Genomic DNA, 17,345 nt, shown 5'->3' on the forward strand with positions numbered 1-17,345 from the left:
ATGAGACCACCCCACCACCCCAGGCTAAGCAAAGGAGGGGAGCAGCCAAGCTCGAAATGGCCAGAGTGAGTCCTCTTTTATAATAAAAAACATCACACATTGGATATAGGACTGGCCACATGTATAAATTATCGCTCGTAAAATATATACAGTGCCCTCCATAATTATTGGATTTATAATAATTAGCAAGTATCTTTCACCTTGTCCAGCCTCTTCTGCCAGCTGTCTTCCCTCTTTACCATCAGGTCGATGCAATGCGACAGAGTGGCGAGGATGCCAGCGGTGGTGGCTTTGAACGTTATGGCTTCGCCTTTGAAGTCGATTCCGTTCACCTCCTTGGGATTGGAGCACTGGAACACTTCGCGGCCGTAATGACCAAAAACGAAGTTTAGCACGTGGACGAACCCGAAAAAACTCTCTGAACTTACATTTGTCTTTGCTGTTGTTGTTGTTGTTGCTGTGAAGAAAATCTCCATCCGTGCGGGTGCTCGGGAAATCATCCTCATCATCCTCAACGACTGAAAGAAAAACAGACTTTCATTATACACGCACACTGACAGACACCAATGCAAAGCCGTCAGAATGTGACAGTGACAATGGTGCGGTTTTATCTTGAGAACGGAGCAAGGGCGAGAGACAGCGGGGATGGGAACAAAAGGCGTAACGAGCGCAGGCGGCCATGCGGGTAGCTTCACACAGAAACCTATACACTACAGGGCCCCACACCAACAATACTCAATATAAAAAGGAACTGTTTCAGTCCCTGAACAACCCGCTCTAATAACTGAGCCACAGCCACTTTGGAAAATTAAGAAGAAAAAAAAAAGGTGATTTTTTTTTTAATAAGTTACCAAAAACACCAATAAGGGTTTTCCACGTTATTTCCTCCTCAAAAAAAAAAAGACAAAATAATGTTTATAAAATACATTTTTTATTCTTTAACTTCCTCAACTCTTTCAGTGTCATTGACAAGGATATGGCGGAAAACACAGACAAGGCTGAAAAAGCAGTTTCTGCTCTTGCATCCCTCTTTAAAATAAACTGCTGTATTTTAAGCCAAATGAACTGCTGTGTTTGATAGAACAATATGTCTGTATGCTGCCATAGCAGATTCATGGCGCATTAAGTCCCCAAACTATTTTTAATTTGTCCGTTTTACCCTGGAAACCCCCGTTTACAGATGACGCGCAACCGCTTTCGTTTCAACCTAGCCATAAAAAGAAGGTAAGTACCGTAATTTTCACACTATAAGCCGCTCCTTTTTTGCTTCATTTTGATACCTGTGGCTTATAGTCAGTGCGGCTTATTTGTTGATTTGGGTTCATGGGTAACACTTTATTTGACGTTATAATTATGACATATTATCATAGGCAGAATTGAATCCTTATGTCATTAAGTGTCATCCGGCAAATTATGTCACTAATTCCGTTTACTGTATGTCCAGCTTGGATCTTTGACATCCATTCAAAAGTGAGATAATTTGCCGTATAACACTAGATGACATCTGTTATAAGCCTTCATTAATGCTCAAGACCGTGTCATGTCATTATTATGATTGTCTAAAGACAGTCTTGTGGCGCCACTGACAAATAAAGTGTTACCAAATACTGGCAATTAATGAAACAAATGGAACAGTAAGTGAAGAAATATTTAGCACGGAACATGAGTTTTGATTATGACATTTTTAGTGTAGTGCAGCAATGTATGCTAGGAGACATGTTGGACGACAACAGTGATGACAGCAAGTGGCAACAGATGTTAACGGTCTCCCCCAAGGAAGCAGTGATGACCAATGAAGCTTTTTGAAGCAATGAAGCTTTGCAGCCAATTGGTTCAAAGCTTCATGGTGGTTCATTTAGTCTTATGACAGTCATATGATGCCGCTGTCAAATAAAGTGTTACCGGTTAATATCTTTTGGCGTAAATATCCCACAATACAGTGTGGACAGCTGCGGATTATAGTCAAGTGCGGCTTATCTATGAATAAATGCCGTTTACGTGCCAAATTTGGTTGGTGGCGACTTATACTCAGGTGCGCCTTATAGTCCGAAAATTAGGGTAATCGTATTTATTACTCGAAATGTCTGTCATTTTTAGTTTAGAATCATTAATTGATGTCTAATATTTAGTTAAAAAAATAATAATAAAACGACTGAAAAAAATTATTTACTCGCATATTTTAAACTTTTAAACAAATTACGTCACAATGAAAAAAATGTGCGTCTGTAAAAAAAAGTCGCGGATACAGTGCCCTCCATAATTATTGGCACCCCTGAAAAAGATGTGTTTTTTAGCTTCTAATATATATATATTTTTTAAATTCAAATAATATGGGACCTCAATGGAAAATAAGAGAATAATCCAGCCTTCAATACAAGTACATTCATTCAGCGGGGAAAAAAATCCCACATAAAGAAAAAATTATTTGACATCAAATAATGTGTGTCACAATCTTTTGCCAACAAAACAAAGTCTGGGGACTGAGATGGCCATGGGAGGAGCTTGATTTTGTGTCTGGTGAACCATTTATGTGTAGATTTGGCCATATGTTTAGGGTCATTGTCTTGCTGGAAGACCCAGTGATGACCCATCTTCAGCTTCCGGGCACAGGGCAACAGATTTTGATTTAAAATGTCCTGGTATTTCAAAGCATTCATGATGCCATGCACCCTAACAAGGTTCCCAGGGCCTTTGGAAGAGAAACAGCCCCACAGCATCACTGACCCACCCCCATACTTCACAGTGGGTATGAGGTGCTTTTCAGCATGCGCATCTTTCGTGGCATGCCAGACCCACTTAGAGTGTTTGTTGCCAAAAAGCTCAATCTTGGTCTCATCTGACCAAAGCACACGGTCCCAGTTGAAGCCTGGGACCGTGTGTATTTTTGTGTGACAGGACTTACAGTTTAGAGTAACTTAAAATTTAACTAGAAATTAAAAATAGCTTGACACTAATAGGAATTCAATTGAAACACGTGGTAAAAATACCTAACTTTTAAGTGATGTATGTTACCAAGCATAATGACATTTTTAGGTAAGAAATAAGATTTTTTTTTCCTTTATATATATAAGCTCTAGAATTTTTTTGAGTGAAATCAGTTAATTAGTTTTTTTTTCTAGTCACATCTGAAATGCAATTGTTGGCTGTTTTCAACAATGTACATCGAAAATAAAGGCATTGATCGACTGAAAGTGTTTCAATATAAGATGACATTTCTTGTTTTCTCATGTATATTTATAATTGCTCTTTACCTGAAAAAAATATGTTTTAACCGATTACTGCTACTTTGGGCTACACTAGACTTCTTTATTTTTTCGTGTTAGATTCGACCAGTGCTGCAACGATTAATCGATTAACTCGAGTATTCGATTAGAATAAAAGATTCGAATTAAATTTTGCTGGTTCGAGTATTCGTTTAATTATAATGGCGTTGTAATGGTTTGTTTTGAAAGTGTTTGCATTTAGTTGTATTGATTTGGTTGGATACACTGCCCTCTAGTGTGCCTCATGGCTGAATCCAGCTGCTCTCTGTTAAGACCAACATAAACTAAGTTTTTGTTTGAGCTAATGTTTTTTTTTAAAATGCATTTCTAATTTACTTTATAGGAATATTTAACTTTTTTTGTGGGCGTATATGTTTGAACCATTTGTTAAGAGCATGGTAAAAGCGTTAGCATTTTAGCTAACGGACTTTTGCTATGTAAATAGACTAATTCTTTTTTTGTACATAGATCCTCATTTATTCATTTTTTTTTATACCATTTGAGGCTCAGGTATTTTCATTTGTTATGTTCCTTATCCGATTACTTGATTATTCGAACTAAGTAGTTCATCGATTAATCGACTACTAAAATAATCGATAGCTGCAGCCCTATTTGAACACTGCAAAAACTCAAAATCCTATCAGGACTTAAAATTTAGACTAACCTAAAACTTAAATAAACATTAAAAATAGCTTGACACAAATGGAAATTCAATTGGAACACGTGGGGAAAACAACTAAATTTTAAAGTGATGTGTGTAAGCGTAATGACATTTTTTGGTAAGAAATATGATTTTTTTTTTTTCTTTTTCATAAGATCTGGAAGTTTTTTGAGTGAAAGCCGTGAATTAGTTTTTTTTTTTTCTTTTTCTAGTCACGTCTGAGATGCAATTGTTGGCTGTTTTCAACAATGTACATCGAAAATAAAGACATTGACTGTCTGAAAATGGTTCAATCTTAGGTGAAATGTCTTGTTTTCTTATGTATATTTATAATTGCTCATTACCAATTTTTTTTTTCTTTTTCTGATTACTCGATTAATCGATAGAATTTTCAGTCGAATACTCAATTACTAAAATATTCAATAGCTGCAGCCCTATTATAGATTACTGCATGTAAGACTTTCTTATGAGGTTGTTATCATACTTTTGTCCCTCTGCAGCTCGTCCTTCGACACGCCGTCTGCACAGCCGTCAAAGTATCTCTGCAGCGTGTCCACCTGCCGGCACAGGATGTCTCGAAAGGTCTCCATCTCCGCCAGCTTCTCTCTCAGGCTGTGACCCTTCTAGAAATAAGGCAGTCACATTGCGATGACCAAACACTAAAAGAAAATCCCAAGTTTACCTTAAAAGAAGAGGCGGAGGTGGCCGAGTATCCGCTAGTGGCCGACGTGAGCGAGAGCATGGAGCCGTGCCGCCGCAAGCTAGACTCGGAACCGTAGCCGGGATCGGCCTGGTGAAGAGAAAAAAACAACCTTAAAAAAATACTACAGATGCGTGCAAATAAAAACAAAGATCAAAAATATGCCACAGGTTATGTTCCCATAGCAACACATGTTGCTTCTGCGTGCACTTCCACGCTGCACCACTAGGAAGCAGCAAACACACTTAGACATCCCATGTGACATAGGTAACTATCGGTCAATGACCAGCAGTAACGCTTAGTGGATTTCAGTCTTTGGGGCCAAGAGCGCGCACGCGCCCATTAATCAGCTCAGACTTGACGAGTGCGCATGCATGAGGCTGCTCCGTGCGCTACCAAGCTGTTTTGTGTGATAAGAACGACATCATGAAATGAGGGGAAGCAGCTAATGGAGCGCGACTGATTTTTAGCGTAGCGGTGCTAGTATACAGTTTCAGGCGGAATCCCAACAATGACATCATCAAGCTTATATTATGTTTCCAAGGAGTCTCGGAGGTGGTCCGGAGAGCACTTTGGGGTTAGGGGAGGGCTGGGTTTTTAAGTGGTGAGTCACTGTGGGTGGAATGACAGCTAAAATGTCTTTGTTTATTGGATGTGCACGAGGGTGAGTCATGTTCCTGTAATGCTTCCCGGAGCTTGGGGGATATCCCTGAACTAACCTTATGTGAGTGCTTATCTTGTCCACTATTCAGCAGACCATATGAAAGGTGACAGTTTGGAGGCAGAAGCATACAGACTAGTCACTAGTGCTTTCAACCACTTTCATTTTGCTAAAAGTTGCTTCAAACACACACATATTCCTAAACGCACCAGTGGTGGAGGGATGAAAATCATAGCTGGGACTCCTGCCTTGTTGGTTGGCTGATTGAAACAAAAAAACAGACAAAACAATAAAAACACTCTAAACAACCCTGTAAAGTGAATTCATAAATGTGTTTTTAAACATGATGCTTTTTTCCAGATAAGCTTTAGAGTGCCAGTTGTTGGTAGTATGAAAGCATGCACAAATAAGATTTAAAGATGAAAGATAAATACAAAAATATATGGCGGAAAACATTCAGGTGACTTGAAGCTCCGCTCTGAGACCCCCAATTAAGCAAATTTTCAAAATTGTCCGATATGCATGTATGATACATCATTGGAAAGCTAAAAATCTCAATTTTCTGGTGGAAGAAATTTTTTTAGCAGGACGGCATTTTTTCAAAAAAAATATTTTTTAAACAGCAAAACCCATCTGGAGGTGAGAGCACGCGAGAACAGAATTACAGACGCCATGACTTTCACAAGATATTATCGCGTACCTACTTTGTTTCGATCCAAAAACTCCATGTAGCATGTATCATTGAGTGTCAAGACACAGCTGTGAATGGCCACAGCTAGATGTTTGGGGGATTTTATGGGTGAAAGATGGTAATATAACAAGGGTCACGACAGAGAAATTGCAGACATCAAGGAGTGGTCGAGATTTCTTTTTCATACATTTACCCTTTCAAATGTTTTTTTTTCAACTTTTTTTATGTTTGGATCAATTATTCGTCATATAACCTATCGGAGAAAATGCGACAGTAACAAAAAAATACAATTAAGCGATAGTTATGAAGTAGATATCCGTGACTTTTTTACAGACGCCATTTTTTTCATTGTGACATAATTTGTTTAAAAGTTTAAAATATGTGAGTAAATAATTTTTTAAAGTCGTTTTTTTTTTTTTTTTAACGAAGTATGAGACATCAATGAATGATTGTAAGCTAAAAACGACAGACATTTTGAATAATCAATATAATTAATTACCTTCGTTTTATGGCTTGGTTGAAACAAAAGCGGTTGTGCGACGTCTGTAAACGTTTTTTTTTTAGGGTAAAACGACATTTTTTTTTTTTATTATTAAAATTTAACTAATCAAAATTAATTAAATAATTAAAAATAGTTCGGGGGCTTAATGTGCCATGAATCTTCTATGGCAGCATATAGACATATTGTTCTATCAAACACAACAGTTGTTTTTAGCTTAAAATACAGCAGTTTCTTTTACAGAGGAGTGCAAGAGCAGAAACTGCTTTTTCAGTCTTTTCTGTGTTTTCCGCCATATACATTGATAAATACATAATTAAAGCAACCCTTGGTAACTTATCAGTTTTGGTCGATTTTAGCCGGTGGACAAAGCGGTAGTGTTTTGCCTTAAGGAAGACTGCATTTCCCAAGAGGACCAGCCCTGCGCTTCCAAGAGGACCAGCGCACACTAATTACAGTGTCGTAAAATCACCAATCAATCAAAACTCAATCTCTCGGTCACCTGCAGATGGATTAAACAAAATTTCTGTTTCCAGCGGCTGTGTGAAGGATGAATAGCAATAAGGTAATGAATCCAGTTGTGGCTAAACAACAGCGCTGACGAGTTCGGTTAAGTGGTACTGGGTAGGGTGTCACACCATGCCGGGCCAATGGTTATTCTGTATATCCTTGTAGCCCCCCCCCCCCCCCCCCCCCCGACAAAACTTTGTCTCTTTTGTTGCTCTGCCATCTTTGCAGAATTCGCGCAACAGCATTCGCATCGACTTCCGTTTCTATAATGAATCGGGAAGGCGGAAGGTGACGTATGTCGTAAAGAAGTCAGCACATTTGTAGTATTTTTTTTTGTGTGGCAGGGTTCCTGCCACCCTCCTCAAAATTAACTCGTGCCGGCGAAAGCGATACAGACCACCTCAAGATATAAAAGAGGTGTCATTCAACTAGTTGTCAGTCGCCATACCTCAAATGTTATACAAATATTTTAAAAAGGTTGAAAAGTTACCTAGTGTTGCTAAGTTGTTAAGTCAAAGCAAAAAAATACAAATGAATATGAATACAAATGTGAGATAAGATTCATTAATTTAAAATAAATACAAAAAATTAACCTGGTAATAAATACAAAAAATAAATTGGAGGGTTGGCAGAGATCGCCCTAGTGCCTCCAATGGCAGCCAATGAGTTGAATGAGTGCCCTATAAAGGGTTAATGACAAAGAGGAGCCCACTCCATCCACTGAGGCTTTCTTTAAGTGTACATACTGAGATGTGACGGAAAATTTGGCGCCAAAAACTATCTGCCGAAAATAGCTGAACAAACATTATAGGTAGAGATGTGACCGACAATTCGGCCAAAAATAGCTAAAATACATTATTGGTTTTCTGTTTTGAAGACCGAAAGCTTACCACCGAATAGTGTGAAGAACCTTAGTCCTTTTGTGATGACGTCAACAAAACACAGCGAGAAGAAACGTGCTGGCTGACGCTATCTCGCTAACACTACCAACAAATCGTGGACATGTTGGCTGTGAGCCACTAGTGTTAGTGAGATAGCGCGAGCCAGCGTGTTGCTTGTGCAGAATATGATTTTTGGTGCTATTTTGTTCAGCCCTTCTCGGTTTTATGTAAAATTTGTTTTTATAAGTTATCTGCAATGTTGACACACTTTGAGCCTTGAGCGCCCTCTTGCGTGTGAAAATAACATGTCAAATGATATAACAATGTGTTAAATCGCTCCGGAGTATAATTCGCACTCCCGGCCAAACTATGAAAAAAAAAAAAAACTACGATTTATAGTCCGAAAAATATGTTGCTTGATTAACAACTGCAAGTTGAGTGGGGCAAGATTTCAGCAAATTCAACAATCTACCTGAGATTTTGAAACCTACTTTTTTATATACTTGATTTGCTTCCTTTTATAAATCTTTCAAATTTGTGTGTCAAATATAGCAGCCTTTACAGTTTCACTTTACAGGGACTTTAATAAAAATGTGGAAATAGTCAAGTTTACTTGGCTGACCCTGTGCAGCTCAATAGAGTCGATCCAGAGCCGCCTGTGCTCGGGGTCCTGGGCTCGCAGGTACCACACGCTGTCGTTGACGCTGATGTCCAGCCTGCATTCGTCAAACTCGTGGGGCTGAAAAAACAAAGAGGACATTTTGTTGTGATATTTTCTTTGCTTGTGATAGCCATCAGCTGCTAAAGCACATGTTCACAGAAACGAGAGGAAAAGCTGAATAAACACGTGGAGGGGACGAGGCAGTCTGCACGTAGCGCTGTAAAACAGCTGTCCAGGCATATAGCTGTGTGTGTGTGCGTTCCTGAGATATAGATCTCTACACATCACGTGCTTGTCATGCATAATGCAAGGTAGTAAGTGTTTAAATTAGTGCATGTATTATTGATCCTTTGAGAAGGGGTGTTACGATGATATTTATTGATTTGTCCTCTTCTAATCCTGCCAAGATTAATGCTGATCAAAAAGGTTTAGCAGAACAAGCAGTATTTACAGTAATGCCCTTTGCATTGCTTTTATTTTTCATTAGGGCTCCAGCTCTCGGCTCATTTGGACCTGAACGGTATATCAGACACTCAAATCTAAATACACAATTAAAATTAAGTTTTGCAATCCTAATCTGACGCACAACTCGAAAACCTTTCTTAGAAAAATTACAATTTCCTGAAATCAAGATGTAAACCCCTACTTTTCACTCTCTTGAAAGTAGTGCTGCAACGATTAAACTCGAGTATTCGATTAGAAAAAAAGATTCAAATTAAATTTTGCTGCTTCGAGTATTCGTTTAATTTAAGTGGCTTTGTAATGTTTTTTTTTTTTTTTTTAAGTGTTTGCATTTAGTTTTATTGATTTTGGTGGATACACTGCTTTTTAGTCTGCCTAATTTCACATGGCTGAATCCAGGTGCTCCCTGTTAAGACCAACATACAGACTTTCCCCTACATATCAATAATCGTGGCGCCACATGGACAGAAATGGCAAAGTTCAAGTCATGGCTGTACCACACAAATCACGGTGAGTGTTAAGAATCCTGCACCTATTATATTTTTTAATTATAAATTCATAATTGTATTATTTTACCTTAAATTCTGGTGTTGAAAAAGGTTAATTATCCATAAACTATAGGCTAGACATTATTATTACTGTCTATAACCTGGCATATTCCTTATTAGGGCTGTCAAACGATTACATTTTTTTAAACGAGTTAATTACAGCTTAAAAATTGTTTAATCGTAATTAATCGTAATTAATCGCAATTCAAACCATCTATAAAATATGCCATATTTTTCTGTAAATTATTGTTGGAATGGAAAGATAAGACACAAGATGGATATATACATTCAGCATACGGTACATGAGTACTGTATTTGTTTATTATAACAATAAATCAACAAGATGGCATTAACATGATTAACATTCTGTTAAAGCGATCCATGGATAGAAAGACTTGTAGTTCTTAAAAGATAAATGTTAGTACAAGTTATAGAAATTTTAAATTAAAACCCCTCTTTATGTTTTTGTTTTAATAAAATTTGTAAAATTTTCAATCAAAAAATAAACTAGTAGCCCGCCATTGTTGATGTCAATAATTACACAATATATATTTAACAAATATTTTAATGTGATTAATTTAAAAAATTAATTACCGCCCGTTAACGCGATAATTTTGACAGCCATATTCTTTATACAAAAAAATTACAAGACAGATGGCGTATTTACATTGAAAGAAGTATTTTTCATCTCACTGAAACAAAATTATATGAATTTGCACTAACATTCAGAAAAGTTAGACATATTTGATTTAAATCCAAATGGGTAAAACATTGAATGTGTTTCAGAATATGGACCAGGTCAGATGTCATGTCAAAAATGGCATCACAGACTGATAAAACGGGAGTGCTGCTGACGGCAACTGTCAGCCATTGCGTTGACAGTGCCCATCTCAACAGTGAACTGCGAGAGAGATTTGTCTGCACTGAACAGAGTAAGACATTTAGTCAACTGTACAATGTAAGTTAAAGATGCTTGAGCGTCTTCATTTCCTAGATCTCATTTTTTTCTTATTCCTGTGTAGGTGAAGACACTTGAGAATCAGGGGGACCATCTTGCCGCACGCTTCACTAAAAATTGACCGTTTGTTGCTGATTTCCCTTTTCATTTATGTATTATTTAGTCCAGTAAAATTTAAATGTTCGCAGGCAGGATGCAAACTTTGCAAAGGTTAAGGTTCTTAGAAAAAAATTAATGTTGTAAAAAAACTTATTTGTCATGATATGAAACAAATGATGAGGGTTGTCCGACTCTAACGAGGCCCACCATCATAGCATAAAAAAATCCTAGGGGAAACACTGAACATAAGCTAAGTTTTTGTTTGAGCTAATGTTTTTTTTTTGTTTTTTTTTAAATGCATTCGTAATTTAGTTTACAGGTATATTTAGCCTATTTTTGTGGGAATATGTGTCTGAACCATTTGTTAAGAGCACTGTAATAAAGTTAGTTTATAGCATTTAAACTAGCGGATTTTTGCTATGTAAGTTAGCCAATTGTTCTTTAGTTGTACATAGATCCTCATTTATTTATTTATCATACCGTTTGAGGCTCAGCTCAGGTAATTTAATTTTTCATGTTTCTTATCCGATTACTTGATTATTCGAACTAATGGTTCATCAGTTAGTTGACCACTAAAATAATCGATAGCTGCAGCCCTACTTGAAAGCCTAACACTGGATCTAATGCCAAATATGAAGCCTTAACCCTAGCCTGACATGCTTGCGTGCAACACTAAATCCTGACTAAGCAATTATACAAAATATGATTGAAGGATGGCAGAGCAGCCAAAAATTGACTCATGTAAAAGTAGCGTTACTTCAAATTATACTACTCAAGTAAAAGTTGTCACCCCAAAAAATTTACTGAAGTACAGTGGTACCTCTACTTGCGAAATTAATTGGTTTTGGAAGTCATTTCGTGAACCGAAAATTCCGTAAGAAGAGACTCGTTTTACATGTAAATGCCCTAATCCATTCCAAGTCCCCCAAAATTTAGACAAAAATTTATTATAAAGCATAAACAGGCATCAAAACATGTAACAAATACATGTTACAGTTAGGTTATTGCTGACCTCAAGGCCCAAGTGGCAAATTAACTATGTTACGTTCAGTAAACTCTGGGAGCTGCGGGTAGGAGCCCATACTGTATTTTTGCCTTTCGTATTTTGAAATGTATTTCGTAACAAGAGGTAATATTTTCCCGTTGAGGCGTGTCGTAACCTAAAAATTCTGTATGTAGAGACGTTCGTAAGTAGAGGTACCACTGTACAAGTAAAAAAATATTTTGTGAAAAGCTAAGCTAAAGTTTTTTTTATTCATTCGTAAGTTTTATTTATTCATTCTTAATTTATTTCATAGGTATATTTAGCATTTTTTTTGTGGGAATATGTGTGTGAACCATTTGTTAAGAGCATTGTAAAAAAAAAAAAAAAAAAAGTTAGCATTTTACAGCATTCAAGCTAGCAGACTTTTGCTGTGTAAATTAGCCAATTGTTCTTTTGTTGTATATAGATCCTAATTTACCGGTATTCATTTTTCATACCGTTTGAGGTTCAGCTCAGGTATTTTAATTTTTTATGTTCCTTATCTGATTACTCGATTATTCTAACTAATTAATTCATCGATTAATCAACTACTAAAATAATCGATAGCTGCAGCTCTACTTTCAAGTAATGTTGACAGTTGCGCTCTGTGTGCAATAGTTTTTATGCCGCTTTAAAAACGTCACACAATTGAATAGGCCGGTGTGATCATAGGACGTCCGACAGCAAGCTTGTGTGTGGTCATGTGACTGATTGGTATAATGGAGTCACGTTATTACGGTTGCGGCATCTCATTGGTAAAACTGGTAGTCTCCGACAAAAATAAAGTCAAATCTAGGGCTGCAAGCTATTGAGTATTTTACTAATCGAGTATTCGACTGAAAACTCTATCGATTAATCGAGTAATCGGATAAAAAAAAAATTACGGTAGTGAGCAGATATACATAAGAAAACAAGACATTTCACCTAAGATTGAACCATTTTCAGACAATCAATGTCTTTATTTTCGATGTACATTGTTGAAAACAGCCAACAATTGCACCTCAGACGTGACTACAAACATACAAAACAAAACAAAAAAAAACTAATTCACGGCTTTCACTCAAAAAAATTCCAGATCTTATAAAAAAAAAAAAAAAAAAAAATCATATTTTTTACCAAAAAATTTCATTACGCTTACACACATCACTTTAAAAGTTAGTTGTTTTCCCCACGTGTTTCAATTGAATTTCCATTTGTGTCAAGCTATTTTTAATGTTTATTTAAGTTTTAGGTTAGTCTAAATTTTAAGTCCTGGTAGGATTTTGAGTTTTTGCAGTGTTCAAATAGGGCTGCAGCTATCGATTATTTTAGTAGTCGATTAATCGATGAACTACTTAGTTCGAATAATCGAGTAATCGGATAAGGAACATAACAAATGAAAATACCTGAGCTGAGCCTCAAATGGTATAAAAAAAAAAAAAAATAATGAGGATCTATGTATAAAAAAAGAATTGGTTGACTTACATAGCAAAAGTCCGTTAGCTAAAATGCTAGCGCTTTTACCATGCTCTTAACAAATGGTTCAAACACATATGCCCACAAAAAAGTTAAATATACCTATAAAGTAGATTAGAAATGCATTTTTAAAAAAAACATTAGCTCAAACAAAAACTTAGCTTATGTTAGTCTTAACAGAGAGCAGCTGGATTCAGCCATGATGCACACTAGAGGGCAGTGTATCCACCCAAATCAATACAACTAAATGTAAACACTTTCAAAACAAACCATTACAACTAAAGATGTCCCGATCGATCGGCATACCGATCATGTCATTTTCAAAGTATCGGAATCGCCAAAAAAATATCGGACATGACTTTTTTTAATATATATATATTTTTTAATTAAATCGTTTTCCAATTGTATTTAACGTTACAGACAAAATTTCTTACATTCATCCGGAGTCTTTAGTTTTGGCTTAAAGTAGGGCTATCAAATTTATCACGTTAACAGCGGTAATTTTTTAAAATTAATTACGTTAAAATATTTAACGCAATTAACGCATGCGCTACACGACCCGCTCACGCATTGTCGCGTGTAATCTATAATTGCGCCGTTTTACTTATATATAGAGCTACAAGGCAGCGTAAAAAGAGTAGAGTGAATTTTGGCAGCCTTTGGAGCTTTTTCTTAATTGGCTAAAGCCTTACTATCCCTCTCTCAATAATTAGAAATATCGTGGGAAGCAATGTGGGGAAGAAAGGTAGTAGTTGATCTTTTTCTTAACACCCTATGTTATTTCCCAACGCAGAGAAGATATATCAATTGGTGCCACTACGCACAGTCATGGTTGCACTTCCCATCATGCATTTGGGCAGAAGCTTAAATGGCTACAGTATCATTTACTGAAAGCTCAACAAATACACTAAATGGCAATATTTAGTCACAATATACAAAGTCACATTTATCCTTTAAGAATTACAAGTCTTTCTATCCGTGGATCCCTCTCACAGAAAGAATGTTAAGAATGTAAATGCCATCTTGAGGATTTATTGTCATAATAAACAAATACAGTACTTTTGTACTGTATGTTGAATGTATATATTCGTCCGAGTTTTATTCATTTTTTTCTTAATGCATTGCCAAAATGGATATGATCGGGAAAAATTATCGGGAATGATTGGAATTGAATCAGGAGCAAAAAAAAAAAAAAAAAAAAAAGCAATCGGATCGGGAAATCTCGGGATCGGCAGATACTCAAAGTAAAACGATCGGGATCGGATCGGGAGCAAAAAAACATGATCGGTACAACCCTAATTACAACGCCACTATAATTAAACGAATACTCGAAGCAGCAAAATTTAATTTGAATCTTTTTTTCTAATCGAATAATCGAGTTAATCGATTAATCGTTGCAGCACTAGTCAAATCCAACACGAAAAATAAAGAAGTCTAGTGTAGCCCAAAGTAGCAGAGTAAGAGTTTCTTCTTCACAAATCAAGCAAAAGTAAAAAGTATAGCGCGTTAAAACTACTCTGAGAAGTACATTTTTCTCAAAGTAAATGTAATGGAGAAAATGTCACGTGTTACTACCCACCTCTGAATATGACCAAAATTAAAACCCAAACCTTATCTTGAAACCCAACTTTTCAGTTGTAATGTAAAGTCGTAATGCTTCTGTCAAACCAGGACACTCAAGAGAAAAAGAGGATGTGTGACTTAACATTTAAGCCGCATTCACCATGAAAGCGAGAAGGAAGAGGGTGTGCTCATTCATCCTCTAGCATGACTATTAAGGAAATCACGAGCTACATTTCCACCCTTTAGCAAGCGCCTATTTCCAACCGGTACGTCAAAGCCTCCACGTTGACTATCCCTCCCATGAGTCGTACCTTTAGTTGAGAATCCTTAGATAACACAGGAGTAAAAACTTTATCTCCACTCGTGTGTATTTGCGTTGGAATAAGTGGTGACAACAGCGCGGGTGTACAACATGTAGGTTAATATTTACATTGGCCGGGAAGGGTCGAAGCTGAGCAAATACGCTTAATGGCAACAATGTGGTTGTCTAGTGCCTGGGAACGTTGACTAATTAAACTCTACATCTATGTCAACAGGATGACGTACACCCTTTCAACCACGAAAAGTCTTCTATGAGTCTTTGAGATTCCAATGGGAAGAAGTAAAAGGTCTTAGTTAACTTGAGGGATCGTTTCTAAACAAAGACACATTCTACACAACACGTCTGGTGATAAAAACAACATGTTGGCCCCAGGCGAGCCATGGGACACATAGTCGGACCACGTGCACTTAAGGAACAACGGGCTAAAGTTTCTCAGCTGATTGTGCCGAGTTGGCACTGTCCGACGGGGATTCAGGAAATGAGAACCGTTCAGCGGACGCGCCACATCTGATTCACATATTTTAGACAGAGGGCTTTTGTGCTCATAAGTGCTGTTAGGACAGTCTAACAACTTGATAAGCAGACGTGGTACACGGCATTCATGAAGTGTTTCAAAGTAATAAATTGAGTCTGTCGAGTGCATGTCGTTCATTCAAGTGTGAAATCAATCTACTCAACTCAACACAAACAGCCATAGATGTACCAAAGCACTTAAAAGGACGTCACATAACACAAAAAAAACAAACAAAATACAACCACCAGCTAATCAAAATATCTTCCTGTCCATCTTCTCCAAAGCTTGAAGCAATTATAGTTACGGCATGCATGTATGTAAGGTCTCTAAAAGAGGAATTATACACTTTGTACCCAGCCCGCAGTGCCTGGACTAGTGATGCAGCGATTAATTGATTAATTCGGGTATTCGATTAGAAAAAAATGTTCGAATTAAATTTTGTTGCTTCGAGTATTCGTTTAATTAAAATGGCGTTCTAATGTTATATTTTGAAAGTGTTTGCATATAGTTTTATTGATTAGAGTGGATACACTGCCCTCTGGTCTGCCTCATTTCACATGGCTTAATCCAACTGCTCCCTGTTAAGACCAACGTAAGCTAAGTTTTTCTTTGAGCTACTGTTTTTTAATGCATTCATAATTTAGTTATAGGCATTTAAGCTAGTGGACTTTTTCTATGTATGTTAGCCAATTGTTTTTTATTGAACATAGATCCTCATCTAAAAGAATATATATATATATATACACCGTTTGAGGCTCAGCTCATGTATTCTAGTTTTTCATGTTCCTTATCAGATTACTCGATTATTCGAACTAACTAGTCCATCGATTAATCGACTACTAAAATATTCAATACCTGCTGCCCTAGTCTGGACCTTACACAAAAATAGGTGAGCATGCTAATCTTATGGTAACTCACTGTGATAACTGCCTTGCTAAGGCACAGCGAGCCACGGCAGCCGTATTCCGTCTCATCCTGCGACTTGTAGTAGCTGAGCGTGTTGTTCTTCAGCACCACCCAGCGGTCCTGCCACCCATGGATGTAGTTGGTCCACTGCAGAGAGCAACACAGTCATTCCTTTCACCTATTACATAGCTTATTGTATCACTCATCGTTCTCAAACCCTTGCAAAAAATACTAAAAACTTGGTTGACCCGGTTTACATGGAAAAGACAACACTGGGAAGCGCGCAAACTTTTTGCCATCAGAAATTAAAGATTTTAGCCCAGGGGTCTGGAACCTTTTAGACCGATAGAGCAAAAAAAAAAAAAAAAACACATTTTTAAATGTAATTCCACAATACATGTACAGTTTGTATATATTTATATTTAAATATATATACAGTGGTATGAAAAAGTATCAGAACTTTTTGGAATTCCTCACATTTCTGCATAAAATCACCATCAAATGTGATCTGATCTTTGTCAAAATCACACTGATAAAAACAAAAAACAGTGTCTGCTTTCACTAAAACCACCCAAACATTTATATGTTTTCATATTTAAATGTGGATAGAATGCAAACTATGCCAAAAGGGGGAAATATAATTAAGTGAACCATCACATCTAATATTTTGTGCCCCACCCTTTGGCAGCAATAACTTCAACCAGACTTTTCCTGTAGCTGCAGATCAGTCTGGCACATTGATCAGGACTAATCTTGGCCCATTCTCCTCTACAAAAGTGCTGTAGTTCAGTCAGATTCCTGGGATGTCTGACATGAATCGCTGTCCTTAGGTCATGCCATAGCATATCAATGAGGTTCAAGTCCGGACTTTTGACTTGGCCACTCCAAAACGTCTATTTTGTTCTTCTGAAACCATTCTGAAGTTGATTTACTTCTGTGTTTTGCATCATTGTCTTGTTGCAGCATC

General features: G+C 37.0%; 1 protein-coding gene across 9 annotated transcripts in view; it reads right to left on the reverse strand.

Annotated features, from left to right (window-relative positions):
• LOC130905311 (ceramide transfer protein-like) overlaps positions 1-17,345 on the reverse strand; it is a 31,774-nt gene that overhangs the window by 10,913 nt on the left and 3,516 nt on the right. For 2 of the 9 annotated variants that reach the window (XM_057818591.1, XM_057818597.1), the window contains exons 2-8: positions 16,391-16,525; positions 8,480-8,605; positions 5,495-5,545; positions 4,607-4,714; positions 4,409-4,544; positions 429-518; positions 201-358 (exon numbers count right to left, since the gene is read on the reverse strand). In XM_057818591.1, coding sequence (XP_057674574.1) covers positions 201-358; positions 429-518; positions 4,409-4,544; positions 4,607-4,714; positions 5,495-5,545; positions 8,480-8,605; positions 16,391-16,525 — 804 coding nt within the window. Of the gene's footprint in view, positions 1-200; positions 359-428; positions 519-4,408; positions 4,548-4,606; positions 4,715-5,494; positions 5,546-8,479; positions 8,606-16,390; positions 16,526-17,345 lie in introns of all 9 variants that reach the window. The other 7 variants (XM_057818590.1, XM_057818596.1, XM_057818594.1 and 4 more) reach the window with 5 other exon arrangements.

The sequence above is a fragment of the Corythoichthys intestinalis genome, chromosome 17 (assembly GCF_030265065.1).
Source record: "Corythoichthys intestinalis isolate RoL2023-P3 chromosome 17, ASM3026506v1, whole genome shotgun sequence".
NCBI lineage: Eukaryota > Metazoa > Chordata > Actinopteri > Syngnathiformes > Syngnathidae > Corythoichthys > Corythoichthys intestinalis.